At 39.1% G+C, this 15,806-nt stretch overlaps 1 protein-coding gene across 2 annotated transcripts in view; it reads right to left on the reverse strand.

Moving 5' to 3' along the window:
• The window catches only part of ap1g1 (adaptor related protein complex 1 subunit gamma 1), a 92,620-nt gene that overhangs the window by 55,509 nt on the left and 21,305 nt on the right, over positions 1–15,806 (reverse strand). For both annotated transcript variants that reach the window (XM_063066999.1, XM_063066998.1), the window contains exons 3-6: positions 15,373–15,497; positions 15,052–15,193; positions 12,051–12,147; positions 8,319–8,395 (exon numbers count right to left, since the gene is read on the reverse strand). In XM_063066999.1, coding sequence (XP_062923069.1) covers positions 8,319–8,395; positions 12,051–12,147; positions 15,052–15,193; positions 15,373–15,497 — 441 coding nt within the window. The remainder of the gene's footprint in view (positions 1–8,318; positions 8,396–12,050; positions 12,148–15,051; positions 15,194–15,372; positions 15,498–15,806) is intronic.

A 15,806-nucleotide genomic window follows, 5' to 3' on the forward strand; every position in this document is an offset into this window, starting at 1 on the left:
CAGAACTCATTAACAATATAAAATATATTAATGAATATAATACAAAGAAAAACATTAAAATTAAAGCCTTCACAGACAATAGAACCATACTGACATAAACAGGGCCAGGCCAGTGATTTAAAATCTCAGCTAAACAGATAAATGCAATGCACAGTTTATGGTTTACATCTTAATTTGTGTAACAAACAAATCATTCTTCTCTGCATCAGAATACAACTTCTTATAAACATATTTTGATGCATTTATTTGGACATTTTTAACATTTAAGAAAGTGACTTCCATTAATTACACTGGCCTTGAACAAAAAAATCTTTCCAACCATCATGCAGGGTGTAGTTCTCATTTTCAGAATGAAATCTTACCTTTTCATTCTAGAACCATGTAGGATTTGCAACGAGAGGAATAAAAAATTACATACTTGTGAGAATATTGGGAAACATATTGAAAGAAAAAAATCAATACTAACAAGTAGCAGTCTATGTTTTTTTTCGGAAGATCAAAGTCTACCAAAAAAGCAAAAGCAAACCTATTAAGTAACCTTTTCCCAACCACATGAAACAGAATTTCGGACCCCATCTTTAAATATTCAAGAATGCAAGAAATGTGCAGCTAGTTTCAACAATATGACTGATCACAAGAAAATATTAGTGGCAATGGGTTACAATGGCCTATCAAGCCTGCCCTGTAATTCAATACAATCATGGCTAAATGTTCCAGGCCCCATCCTCTTCTATATCAGCTTTTGAGCAAATTTTCAGATTTTAAAAAAATTGCTCTCCCTCTTCAATCAGCTCCAATACTGAAGCATCCACGATTCTTAGGGTAGAGAATTCCAGAGATCTGTTAACCTGTGCAAGAAATTTCTATGCATCCCTATTTCAAATGATTCATCTTCTAATGCTGTCCCTTGACTCGGACTCTTTCACAAGTAGCAGCAGCGTTTTATCATCTACTCTATCAAGTCCCTTGGGATCTTGCTCAGAATCAAAGAACCAATTAACTATACAACATAAAAACATGCCCTCTCAGTCCACCTTGCTCATGCTAACCATGATGCCTTTTTACACTAATTTCACTTGTCCACATTAGACCCTTATCTCCCTTACAGCTTCCCTACCCAAGTACCTAACCAGGCTTCATAACATTTGAAACATTCAAAATATGTTTCACAAAGAGGTCAGCCCTGTTTCTTCCAAACTCCATAATGAATAGAATCATTCTTGCTAGAGCAAAACTCTCATGCCAAGTCATCCAGGCCACCTAGATTGCCTAACAGAACTAGTTCATTTGCCTGCATGGGGCCCCATCTCTCTCTAAGCCTTTCATATTCCTGTGCTTGTCCAGTCGTCTTTCAAATGTTTGAAGTTTAGCTACCTCGATAGCATTCTCTGGCAGCTCATTCCATATACACACCACCCTCTGTGTGAACAACTTGACCCACAAGGCCTCTTTAAACCTTCCCCTATTTGAAACAAACTAATTTGAAAGACAATTCTTGATGGAAATCTGGAAAATATTTTAATGTGAAAGCAATTGACCTCATAGGCTTTTCTCTTCCTAGGTTTCTTTATCTTTTTAATATATAGTGTTAAAACAGGAGTGGTGTGATGTGCTATGTTTTGGAATTGTGTTTGGTGGATTTACTGGACTTTAAAATAATGCTGTTTCACAAGGTATGGGTACAAATGGCCGGGTACAAATGTTCTCTATCAGGGTGTTAGTCACTTACTTCTAAAGTTTTCTAAATTTATTAAACATGCTGTTATAATCAGGGAATTTCCATTAGGCACGTTTCATGACAACAATTTCTCCTACAAAACTTCCCGGATAAAATTTAGTCTCAAGACAAGGGAAACGAGGGATAAATCAAGAAGCCATATGGAGATAAATCTAAATTCAACAACATGCAAGGGCCAAAGCAAGCAAATATGAGAATAAGAGAGCAATAATGGTGTGCAGATCACTGAAAAAAAATACAGATAAGAATGGACAAAGGAGTGCCAAAATTGATAAATTAGCACTTTTGTTTATGCAGTTAAACCAAAGTACAAAATAACACTCCAATGAACTAAATTGAATCAGGATTGGAGAGGAGGGGTCCCATCCCATTTATTGTCAGATTTTTAAAGCAGAATAGTGATGGAGAAAACAACAGTGCAAATCTCCAGTTCTCATTGTTTCTATCTAGGGTATACTCCTAAACAGCAAAGCATTCTAGATTCATGAATCATGTCACCGCACTGGAAAATTTCCACTGTTACTTGGTTATTTAGAGAATACATAAACACCTGCAGATCTTCCACTGTAACATCAGATGTTGGAAAATAAATGGAATGAACCATCAGGAACTGTACACCTCTGTGCACTTTTATGTCAAAGAATCAAAGTACTGCATGAATTTGTGAAGGGTAGGCCATACTAACTAATCTAATTGAAATCTGAGGTCAAAGGTATAATAAGAGAACCCATTGGCTATTATAACACAAATTAGTACGCCAGCAGGCTCCTCAAACCTGCCGTACTATTCATGGCTGATCCATGCTAGCCTCAACTTTGCTATACTAGTCCTCCATAACCCTCAATCTTTCAAATGTTTACCTATCTCAAACTTGAATATATTTAAGGAAATTGCATCCACCACCCTGGAGAGATGACAGAAAATACCAGATTAAATACACCATTTAGAAGGCATTTAGAGAAATTTTGCATTATGCATAGAACCAGCAATAATCCCACATCATGGAAAATGGTTGAGCTGATGCACAGTATTAGATTTACACTACTTATACCACTTAGAGTTGCGACCAGAAAGTTCCACTTTTGTCTTATCCAACCCCAAGAGACCTTCTTTCACATCTTTACAGTATCTTCTAAGTGACACTTCACAAAGTCCTTAGGGGCAAGGATGTGCCTTTTTTTTGAGCTAGAGCTTCGTCCATGCTTCTCTTCCATAAATAACCTTTTTGTCCAAGGCCTCAAGAGATTGTGCAGCCAGGAGCTTCACTTCCAGTTGCAGCAACTGACTTCTGCAGCTCTCTTTTAAGTACCATTCTCCTCCTGCGACTGAGTTTAGAGGGGTGGACTGACCGAGGCAGTGTGTGGGGTTTCATATTTTTTCCACTTTTTCCATGATGGACTGCACTGAGCTCTGAGGTAGGTTCAGTGCCTTTGAGATAGTCTTGTCTTGAATGCTCTTTTATCTTCATTTTGGTTTGGTCTGTTGAAAATCTAGCATACTGTTGGACCTTATGGGGGGCAGGGGGGATATTTATTCTTATGATTGAAAGCAGGTGATCTTCTAATTTTCTACATCAACAAGTTGGGTGAGTGGTAAGGTAATACATTAAATTCAGAAAGTTAGCATAGTAAATTACAAAGAGGAAAATACTTTTTCAGCCTCAATTTTGGTTTTTAATGTTTCGTAAATTGTTGACAAGTGTTAGAATTTTTCTTTATATTTGACATGATGCACAATGCTTTGTAGACTAGCTCAGAAAATCCTAGTTCAATATAGTAGGTTCAATTCCTGCTGCTGCCTGTTAAGGAGTTTGTCCTTCTCCCTGTGATCGCGTGGGTTGCCTCCAGGTACTCCAATTTCCTCCCACAGTCCAAAGACTGTGGTATGTTAATTGGTAATTATAAATTGTAATTAGGCGAGGACTGAATTGGGGGATTGCTGGGTGGCATAGCTCAAAGACCAAACAAGCAAGCATTCAATATAAACTTTGCCCAGGTTGAAGTAAGCCTTCGGAGGTGGTGGTAAACCACGCATTTAAACTGCAGAACTTCTTGTTAAGGTGCTCTACAGTGCTTTGGGTAGGAAATTGAAGGATTTGGACCCAGAAACAATGAAACATGGATGAAATACTTTCAAGTCAGGTTGTTATGTATCTTGGGGAAAATATGCAAATGGCAGTGGTTGCAACTTTCTCAGTGAGAAGTCTCTGGTTTGCGAGAGGCTATTGAAATGGCATGGGCAATTACAGGAGTGTATGGAGTGTAAGGAAGAGTGAGTAAGGGATTTGAAAGCTGGAGGGGGAGGGGGAGATGCAAAATGATAGGAGAAGACAGGAGGGGGAGGGATAGAGCCAAGAGCTGGACAGGTGATAGGCAAAAGGGGATACGAGAGGATCATGGGACAGGAGGTCCGGGAAGAAAGACAAGGAGGGGGGGGTTGACCCAGAGGATGGGCAAGAGGTATATTCAGAGGGACAGAGGAAGAAAAAGGAGAGTGAGAGAAAGAATGTGTGCATAAAAATGAGCAACAGATGGGGTACGAGGGGGAGGTGGGGCCTTAGCGGAAGTTAGAGAAGTCGATGTTCATGCCATCAGGTTGGAGGCTACCCAGACGGAATATAAGGTGTTGTTCCTCCAACCTGAGTGTGGCTTCATCTTTACAGTAGAGGAGGCCGTGGATAGACATGTCAGAATGGGAATGGGATGTGGAATTAAAATGTGTGGCCACTGGGAGATCCTGCTTTCTCTGGCGGACAGAGCGTAGATGTTCAGCAAAGCGGTCTCCCAGTCTGCGTCAGGTCTCACGAATATATAAAAGGCCACCTCGGGAGCACCGGACGCAGTATATCACCCCAGTCGACTCACAGGTGAAGTGATGCCTCACCTGGAAGGACTGTTTGGGGCCCTGAATGGTGGTAAGGGAGGAAGTGTAAGGGCATGTGTAGCACTTGTTCCGCTGACACGGATAAGTGCCAGGAAGGAGATCAGTGGGGAGGGATGGGGGGGAAGAATGGACAAGGGAGTTGTGTAGGGAGCGATCCCTGCGGAATGCAGAGAGAGGGGGGGGAGGGAAAGATGTGCTTAGTGGTGGGATCCCGTTGGAGGTGGCGGAAGTTACGGAGAATAATATGTTGGACCCGGAGGCTGGTGGGGTGGTAGGTGAGGACCAGGGAAACCCTATTCCTAGTGGGGTGGTGGGAGGATGGAGTGAGAGCAGATGTACGTGAAATGGGGGAGATGCGTTTAAGAGCAGAGTTGATAGTGGAGGAAGGGAAGCCCCTTTCTTTAAAAAATGAAGACATCTCCCTCGTCCTAGAATGAAAAGCCTCATCCTGAGAGCAGATGCGGCGGAGACGGAGGAATTGCGAGAAGGGGATGGCGTTTTTGCAAGAGACAGGGTGAGAAGAGGAATAGTCCAGATAGCTGTGAGAGTCAGTAGGCTTATAGTAGACATCAGTGGATAAGCTGTCTCCAGAGACAGAGACAGAAAGATCTAGAAAGGGGAGGGAGGTGTCGGAAATGGACCAGGTAAACTTGAGGGCAGGGTGAAAGTTGGAGGTAAAGTTAATAAAGTCAACGAGCATAATTACACTGATGGATCAGCAACATCCCAAAATAAATAATAAATAAATGATCTTAAAATAAAAGTATTTGATAACAGTTTGTAGGGAATTGAAATTCCATTAGACTATAAGACATGGGAGCAGAAATAGGCCATTCAACCCATCATATCTGCTCTGCCATTACACCATGGCTGATTTATTAACCTTCTTAACCTCATTTTTCTGCCTTCTCTCCATAGCCTTTGACACTCTGATTAATCAAGAACCTAGAGACCGCCACGTTAAATATACCCAAGGACTTGGCCTGCACAGCCATTTGTAGCAATGAATTCCACAGGTTCATCATTCTAGCTCAAGAAACTCCTCATCTCTGTTCTAAATACCGATCTATTCTGAGACTATGCCCTCTGGTCCTCTATATGTTTCCTATAGGAAACATCCTCTCCACATGCACTTTATCTAGGCCTTTTAACATTCAATTGTTTTCAATGAGATCCACCCCTCCCCCCCCCCCCACATTCATCGAAACTCAAGCACGTACAGGCTCAAAGGCATCAAACACCCTTTCATTCTTGGGATCATTCTTGTGAATTTCCTCTGGACCCTCTCCAATGTCAGCATGTTTTCTTAGGCCCAGAATTGCTTACAATGCTCTAAGTGCAGTCTGACCAATGCCTAATAAAGCCTAAGCATTACATCCTTGCTTTTCTATTCTAGTCCTCTTGAAATAAATGCACACATTGCATTTGCCTTCCTTACCACTGTTTAAACATGCAAGTTAACCTTCAGGGAATTCTGCACAAGGATTCTCAAGTCCCTTTGTACCTCCGATTTTTCTATTCTCTCCTCATTTACAATAATCCACTCTTTTTTTCATTCCTTCTGCCAAAATGCATGACCATGTACATCATATTTAATCTGCCACCTATTTTCCCAATCGAAGTTCTTCTTGCAGACATCTTGCTTCCTCAGCACTACCTATCCCTCCATCTAGTTTCGTATCATCCTCAAAATTGGAAATAAAACCATCAATTCCTCCATTCAAATCATCGACAAATAATGTGAAAAGTCGTCCCAACACCGATCACTGTAGAAAACCACTATTCATCGGCAGCTAACCACAAAAGGCTCCTTTATTCTTTGCTTCCTGCCAGTCAGAAAATCTATCCATGCTGGTACCTTTCATTTAATATCATGGCGTCTTATCTTGTTAAGCAGCCTCATGTACAGTACATTGTCAAATGTCTTCTGAAAATCCAGTAAACTACATCCTTTCCTTTGTCTATCCTGTTATTTCCACAAAGAATTCCAACAGATTTGTCAGGCAAGATTTCCCTTTAAGGAAACCATGCTGATTGTAGCCTATTTTGTCATGTGCCTTCAAGTACTGTATCCCCAAACCTCATCCTTAATAATAGACTATAACATCTTTCCAACCAACTGAAGTCACTCTAAGTGGCCTATAATTTCCTTTCTTCCGTCTCCCTCCCTCTAAAAGAGTGGAGCGCCTTTTGTAATTTTCCAGCTCTCTGTAACTATTCCAGAATCTAGTGATTCTTGAAAGATCCTTCCTAATGCCTCCATAATCTCTTCAGCTACAGTACGTCTTTCAGAAACCTGGGGAAGAGTCCATCTAGTCCTGGGGAAGAGTCCATCTAGTCCAGGGGACTTGGCTACCTTAATATTTGCGGCCTCCCAAGCACCTTCTCCTTAATAATAGCAACAACACTCACTTCTGCCCCGACACACTTGCATTTCTGGCATTCTGTGAAGAATACTTCCATAGTGAAGACTGACACAAAATATTTATTCAGTTTGTCCACTATTTCTTTGTCTCCCATTACTACCTCTACAGCATCATTTTCCAGCAGTCAAGTATCCACTCTCAACACTTTTACTCTATATTTCTGAAAAATCTTTAATATCTGTTTATATTATTGTTCATCTTAACTTCATATTTCACCTTTTCTCTCTTTCTGGCTTTTTTTTTTAGTTACTTTGTTTGTTTTTAAAAGCTTCCAAATCCTCTACTTTCCCATTAGTTTTTGCTACATAATACACCCTCTCTTTTGCTTTTATGCTGTCTTTGACTTCACTTGTCAGTCAACAGTTGCCTCATCAACAATCCTATAGCGTACTTCATCTTTGGGATGTATCTTTTCTGTGCCTTCCAAATTGCTCCAGAAACTATAGCCATTGCTGTTCTGCTGTCATGCCTGCTAATATCCCCTTCCAATCCACTTTGGCTAGCTCCTCTCACATGCCTCTGTAGTTCCCTTTACTCCACCAATACATTTGACTTTAGCTTCTCCATTTCAAATTGCAGGATGAATTCTTTCATATGATCACTGCCTCCTAAAGGTTCCTTTACCTTGAAGTCCCTAATCAAATCTGGTTAATTGCACAACACACAACCCAGAATTATCTTTCCCCTCGTAGGTTCGACCACAGCTGTTCTAAAAAAAAATTAATAGGCATTGTACAAACTCCGCCTCTTGGAGTTCAGCACAAAACTGATTTTCCCCAATCTACCTGTATATTGAAATTCCCCATGACTATCACAATATTGCTCTTTTTACATGCCTTTTGAATCTCTCATTCTAATTTATAGCCCACATACTTGCTACTCTTCAGAGGCCTGTATCTAATTCAGGGAGTGGTTACTTTTATAGTTTCTTAACTTAACAAAAAGGATTCTACATCTTCCAATCCATATTCAACCCATATTGTAATAATTAAGCATTTTAATTTCACAACCATAAACTATTTGGTAACTTAAAATTTGACCTTGCATGTATACTTCCAGGTGCAATTTATTGGTTTGTACTAAATGATCAATGAATTCAACTTGCAGTGAATGACATTTTAGCCAGAGTGCAAGCTTGTACAGCAGTATAATGCGTAATTATTTGTTAATGCACTGTATTCAATAAATCTTCAACCACTTCTGCAAAAGAGTTCAATCATATTAAAAACCAAATTAAAAAGAATGAGGAACACAGAAATATGGTAACTTACTTTCCTGAAGTGTGCCAACATGTCAGGACTTCGTTCACACATTTCAGTGAGAAGTACAACCGATGTGTGAAGGACACCTGGGATAAGGAAGAATAAATATTATAGCACAAAATGAGTTTACAATTAGTAGTTGTGAACGTATTGTGGATTAAATATAACCACATTGCAGAAACGTTCAATTTTTTTAAATATAAAGTTTTGTCCAGTTTCTTTCTTCCTCATGTAGGTCTTTTTTTATTACTTTTCAAATAATGGAGTCATTATTCAAAGGAATACTTTTCCTTTCAGGCACTAAATCTGCAAAAGCCTTATGCTGCCCAGTTGGATAGATAACATCTATTTATTTTGCACTACAAATTTACATTATTTTTAATTTCAGCACCACTAAATCCCACCTATTAAAATATACTTTTAAATTCCTTATTAAGAGCCAAATATCCAACATTTCTGTGATTCCTAAGTTGTGTTATATTTATTTTACTTTCACACAGTACATCAAACAAGAAACAGCTGGATTTATATAAGCAATAGCAATTAGCAATATATCTGGAAAATAAGAAATGTACATGAAACAAAAACATTGTCATTGTCTATAAGGTTTTTAGGTGCAATGCTACTCATGGATTAGAGAAGGTAGAACATAGAACAGTCCCTCTGACCCACAATGTTGTGCCGAACCAATTAAATTAATCAAATGGCTAACTAATCCCTTCTGCCTACATCCTTCATTTCCCTCATTAATATAACTATCTAAACATCTCTTAGAAGTCCTAATATCTCTGCCTCTCCCATAGATATTGTTAAAACAGAAAAATCTTGCATCTCTTTTCCTCTTGCTGCTACTCACATTGCAGGGTAAAGACAATCAGAGCTAATGTTGCAATCTTGGAGAGCAATTGCAATGGATGTCAAGAAGGGAATGTCAAGAAATTAATCAAGAAGTAGTGGTGGAAGGGGAGGGATCAGCATACAGAGAAGAGATCAGAATTTTTCAAGGAAGAGAACAAGCTTTCCAACAGAGGGTGATGGTTATGCAAAATTATCTGTCAGAGGAACTGGTAGAGGAAAGTATAATTACAGTGCTTAAAGCCATTTGGACATGCGCTTGAATCAGAAAGCAGTAGAAAAAACAGGCCTAATGCAGGAATATAGGACTAGTACAGATAGGCATCACAGTTGACGAGGACAAGTTTGCCGAAAAAAGTGTTTCTGTGCCCCACAACTCAAAATCAACTAAGGAGACATTTCCTAAGCTCTGATATGACATGACTGGTCAAAATGGCCAAAGTTACAAATCTTCTATTTCTTATTAGCATGCAATAAATCAAAATAATATACAGTAGTGCTAAAAAGTTTGTGAACTCTGCAGAATTTTTCTATTCCTGCATAAATATGACCTAAAATGTGATCAGATCTTCACCCAAATCCTAAAACTAGATAGAGAACCTAATTAAATTTTTAAAAATATATACTTGTTTATTAATTATTGAGAAAAATTATCCACTATTAGATGTATTTGTTGGGAAAATTATGTGAACCTCTGGGGTAATGCCTTCTACAAAAGCTATTTGGACCCAGGAGTTCCACTCAATGAAATGAGATTGGAGGTGTAGGTTGTAGAGGTGATCTGCCCTATATAAAAAAAGACACAAAATCAGGTTAATGACAGAGCCTGCTCTTCTCAAGAAAGATCCGTTTTTTATGCACAGTACCTCAATCAAAACAATTTTCAGAAGACCTTAAAAAAAAGAATTGTAGGGATGCATGCAGCTGGAAAAGGCTACAACAGCATTTCTAAAGACCTGAGTGTTCATCAGTCCACAGTAAGAGAAATTGTCTACAAATGGAGGAAACTCAGTACCGCTGCTACTCTCCCTAGGAGTGGGCATCCTGCAAAGAGCAAGAGCACAACATGCAATGCGAAAGGAGGTGAAAAGGAACCCAAGGGTAATAGAAAAAGACCTGCAGAGATCTCTAGAACTTGCTAAGGTCTTTGTTTATGTGTCCACTACAAGAAAAACACTGAACAAGAATGGTGTTCATGGAAGGAAACCGGAGGAAACCACTACTCTCTAAAAAAACACTGCTGCACATCACAGGTTTGCAAAAGACCGCCAGGATGTTCTTCAAATCTTCTGGCACATTGTTCTGTTGTTGGATGAGACAAAAGTTGAACTTTTTGGCAGAAATACACATTGTTTTGTTTGGAGGAAAAAGGGCACTGCACACCACCAAAACCTCATCCCAACTGTGAAACATGGTGGAAGGAGCATTACGGTTTGGGGCTGCTTTAGGGCCTGGACAGCTTGCAGTAGTTGAGGGAACAGTGAATTCAAAATTGTATTAAGAAGAATGTCCATCAACTGAAGCTTAATGGAAGTTGAATAACACAACAGGGCAATGATCCTAAAGACAGAGCAAATTAACAACAGAATGGTTTAAAAAGAAGAAAATTTGTGTTTTGGAATGGCCGAGTCAAAGTCCTGATCTTAATCCTACAGAAATGTTGTGGAAAGACCTGAAGCAAGCAGTTCATGCAAAGAAGCCCACCAACATTCCAGAATTGAAGCAGTTTCGTAAGGAGGAATGGCCTAAAACTCCTCCAAGCTGATGTACAGAACTGATCAAGTTACAAAAGTTTGAAGTTATTGCTATACAACGGGGTTAGACCAGCTACTGAGAGCAAAGGCTCACATTCCTTTTCCAACAAATACATGTAATACTGGATTATTTTTCTCAATAAATAAATGAACAAGTTTATTTATTTGTGTTATTTATTTAACAGGGTTCTCTCGCTAGTTTTGTGACGTGTGAAGATCCCAGGATTCCCATAATTCAGGACATTTACAAAGACAGGTATGAAAAGAAAGGCCTGAAGGATCATTGGGGACCCGAGTCACTCCAATCACAATCTATTCCAGCCGCTACCATCCAGGAAACGGCACCACAGCATAAAAGCCAGGACCAACAGGCTCCGGGACAGCTTCTTCCACCAGGCCATCAGACTGATTAACTCACGTTGATTTAAGTGTATTTCTATGTTACAATGACTGCACTATTTATTATAAATTACTGCCTGGGCAGGGTGAAAAGCATTATCAAGGATGCATCTCACCCTAACCATAGACATTTTACTCTCCTCCCATCCGGTAGGAGCTACAGGAGCCTCCGCTTCTTCCTTGAGGCTGTGACCCTGCTGAACCTCACATCACAGCACTAAGCAGTATTGCACCCATACTACACCGTCTCAGTACTTTTATATTTGTGTGCTATAGCACTTACTTTTTATTCACAGTTATTTTGCAAATAACACTATTCTTTGCATTTCTGGTCAGATGCTAACTACATTTCATTGGCTTTGTATCTGTACTCGGCACAATGATAATAAAGTTGAATCTAATCTAATGATCGCACATTTAGACGGAGACGTAACAAAGATTTTTACTCCATGTATGTGAAGAATGTAAGAAATAAAGTCAATTTAATTCAGAATCTCATCACATTTTAGGTCATACTTATGCAGAAATAGAGAAAATTCTACGAACTTTCTAGCACCACTGTACATGTTAATGTGACTACTTTGAGAGCATACAACAGAGGTAACTTCATTAGCAGCAACCCAGATTTTAATTACATATTTACTAAATCAAATGGCACTATATGACAAGCAAACAACGTTCAACCATTAATATAATTTACTATATAACAACATGTTTAAAGTGGAAAATTTACCATGATTTTTTTCATTCAGCAGATTTTTCGTAGCTGGCAGAAACATTTCCATGAGTTCAGGCACTTTCCTAATTACATGCACTGCACATAATGCTGCCTGAAAAAAGAATGTAAATAATGTAAAACAATGCAAACATTTTAAATATAAACAAACTGGTTCACACACAATTTGCTGTAGATAGTTAAGCAATTATATTGCATTTATTTAATTACTGCAATACACCTTTCAAAAGGTCTCCTATGTCTTATGGTGTTATTAATCAGGGCATCACAGGTTACGGGGAGAAGGCAGGAGAATGGGGTAAAGGATTTTAAAAAATCAGCCATGATAGAATGGCAGAGTAGACTCAATGGGTCAAATAGATTAATTCTGTCCTATACCATGGTCTGAACGTACCCTTAAAAAAAAACACATGAATACATAAATCTTAAAGAATTGTTTCCTTTCTTGCTGGCTATCTGTACTTTCTTGCTAATGCCATCTTGGACAATGTCTCCCATCCACTACATAATGTACTGGTTGGGCACGGGAGTACATTCAGCCAGAGACTCATTCCACCGAGATGCAACACAGAGCGTCATAGGAAGTCATTCCTGCCTGTGGCCATCAAACTTTACAACTCCTCCCTTGGAGGGTCAGACACCCTGAGCCAATAGGCTGGTCCTGGACTTAATTCCTGGCATAATTTACATATTACTATTTAAATATTTATGGTTTTATTACTATTTAATTATTTATGGTGCAACTGTAACGAAAACCAATTTCCCCTGGGATCAATAAAGTATGACTATGACTGCTACTTACATTGAAGGGTGGCAGGAATCAGAGCCACAACCTGCAATCTGGAATTCAGCAGAAAAAATAAAGTCGACATCAAGGAGAGAACATGGGTTAATTCTCTTGGAAAACAGGCACAAGCTCGGATGGAAAGCATGCACAGGGCCGACCAGATTCAAACTCGGGGCCACTTGCCTCAACACCTGGTACGAATGCCACTATACTTTTGCAACAGTAATAATGGGCCAAAATGCTGGCTGTACCAGTTGATAAATCCAGGGAACCAAAATATTCATTATGAAAACTAGGATGGGTAATAAAAAGATTGAAAAAGAAAACTAGGATGGGTTACAGCAAAAGAACAATTAGGCCTGGAGATGGGGGTGCGAAGGCTGCACGGGATGGATACCAAGGGACCAGGAAGGAGGTAAAAGGTAGAAGTAACATTCAGGTGCAGATCAAAATTTAATTAGTTAATAGTTTAGAGAATTTGCACGTGTTTCTGGTTTGCATGATGTAACTATGAAATGGCACAGTAATAGGCTTTGAGAACATCAGCTTTTTACCACATGACATGGATGAACATTGATGGTTTAATTGCTAAATTTGCTTATGATACAAAGATAATAGGAATTGATTGTGAAGTGGATATAAAACAATATAGATAGATAAAATGAATGAGTAAGTGATCTTGAAAATGATGTTGGAAAATATGAAGAGATTACAGTGCTTGAGATGCAGAATAATCTGGGTGGGCCAGTGCACACAAAGACTAGGAAGCAGACAGCAAATAATTGTAAGACCGCAAGACATAGGAGGAGAATTAGGCCATTCTGCCCAGTCTGGTCCACCATTCAGTCATGGCTGATTTATTTTCCCCCTCAGCCCTATTCTCCTACCTTTGTTGCCCTTACTAATCAAGAAACATTTTAAACATACCCAATGACTTCACAGCAATAAATTCCACAAATTCACCGCCTTCTGGCTAAAGAAATTCCTCATTTGTTCAAAAGGGACATCCTTCTATCCCGAGGCTGTGCCCTAAACTCACCCACTATCGGAAATATCGTCTCCATGTCCACTAGGCCTTTCAGTTTTCAGTAGGTTTCAAAGTGAACCACCCTAATACTTCTAAACTCCAGCCATCAAATATACAATAATGCTTTCATTCCTTTGATCATTCTCGTAAACCTCCTCTGGACATTCCCCAATGCCAGCACATCTTTTGTTGGACAGAGGCCTGAAACTGCTCATAATATTCTAAATGTCATCTGACCAATGCCTTATAATGCCTCAGCATTACATCCTTGTTTTTATTATAGTCCTCTCAAAATGAATGTTAACATTGCATTGGCCTTCTTAAGATCAACTCATCCTACTAGCCAACTTTTAGAAAATTCTGCACTAGGACTCCGAAGTCCCTTTGCATCACCAGACCTGTATGAATTTGCTCCCAGTTTAGAAAATAGTCTGTTTTTATTCCTTCTGCCAAAGTCTATGACCAAATGCTTTCCAACAATATCCCATCTGCCACTTCTTTGCCTACTTCTCCAAATCTACTATTAAGTAACAATGTAGTGAGCTCATATTCCACTTAGACCAAATTACCCACACCCGGACCACAGTCCTCCATATCAGACTGAAGGTACAGATCCCATAGCATCAGGTCAGGTATACTCACTACCCTACAACCATCTGGCTCCAGAACTGGCCTGGATCACTTCAATCACACTACTCTGAACTGGTTCCATGGCCGACATTCTTATTTTTAAGGACTCTTCACAACTCATGTTCTGAGTATTAATTTTTATTTGCACAGTCTGTTTTTCTGCATGAGTTGTTTATCAGCTTGTCTGTTTATGTATAGTTTTTCATAAAATTTACAGTGTTTCCTTTTCTTGTAAATACCCGCAAAAAAAATCTCAAGGTAGCAAATGGTAACATAGGAACTTTGATAATAAATTTACTTTGAACTATGCTCTTAACCTTGCTATTCATGGGCAAAAAAATTGCCAAGCTTCCTCATTGTCCTTTTTACTAATAACTGATATTTTCTGGCATTTGTTACTTCCATCGTTATGCCAATCAAGTAGCTATGTTTGCATTTATATGGGACAACCCACAGATTGATTAAAGAATGTTTGCATAAATTAAGTTTTTTTTTAAAAAGTAATTAAAATCTGTTTCAGAGCTAACACTGCAGTAAGAACCAAAAATTGTTACCTTTTTCCTTAGGTAGGAGTTGGATGTCTTTAGCAGTTTTTCCACTTCTCCTGCAAGATCTCTGCACATCTCTGATGATCCCATGCAGCCAAGTGTGCAGAGTGCCAGACCTTGGACATACTGAGTACTATGATTCAAGTCACTGCATAACAAAATTAAAATTAAACGGTTCAATTGTAGAATTATGAGTCAGTTGAACTTGATACTCCGGTTATTCTTTCCTTTCATTTGTATGGAAAATTGCAGCTTTCAAATAGCAAATACACAGACATATACTTAACATTATATACCAAATTTAACTGCATAAAAGTCAGTACTCACTTTTTAATACAATTTGTCATGAGCAAGTGGACATCTTGCCTCTCATCGAGCAGCAACATCGCACCTAGATAACCAATCCGCTTGTCTGTAAATTTCTGTGAGGCTATCAGTTTTAGGCACTCCAACTGCAATAAACAAAATATTGCTCAATACACATCTCAAATAAATTTATCATTAAAAGGAAACTTAACTGTTTAAGCAACACACATCAAAGTTGCTGGTGAACGCAGCAGGCCAGGCAGCATCTCTAGGAAGAGGTACAGTCAACGTTTCAGGCCGAGACCCTTCGTCAGGACTAACTGAAGGAAGAGTTAGTAAGAGATTTGGAAGTGGGAGGGGGAGGGGGGAGATCCAGAATGATAGGAGAAGACAGGAGGGGGAGGGATGGAGCCAAGAGCTGGACAAGTGACTGTTTAAGTTACTTTACCAAATTC

The sequence above is a fragment of the Mobula hypostoma genome, chromosome 14 (assembly GCF_963921235.1).
Source record: "Mobula hypostoma chromosome 14, sMobHyp1.1, whole genome shotgun sequence".
NCBI classification, from domain to species: domain Eukaryota; kingdom Metazoa; phylum Chordata; class Chondrichthyes; order Myliobatiformes; family Myliobatidae; genus Mobula; species Mobula hypostoma.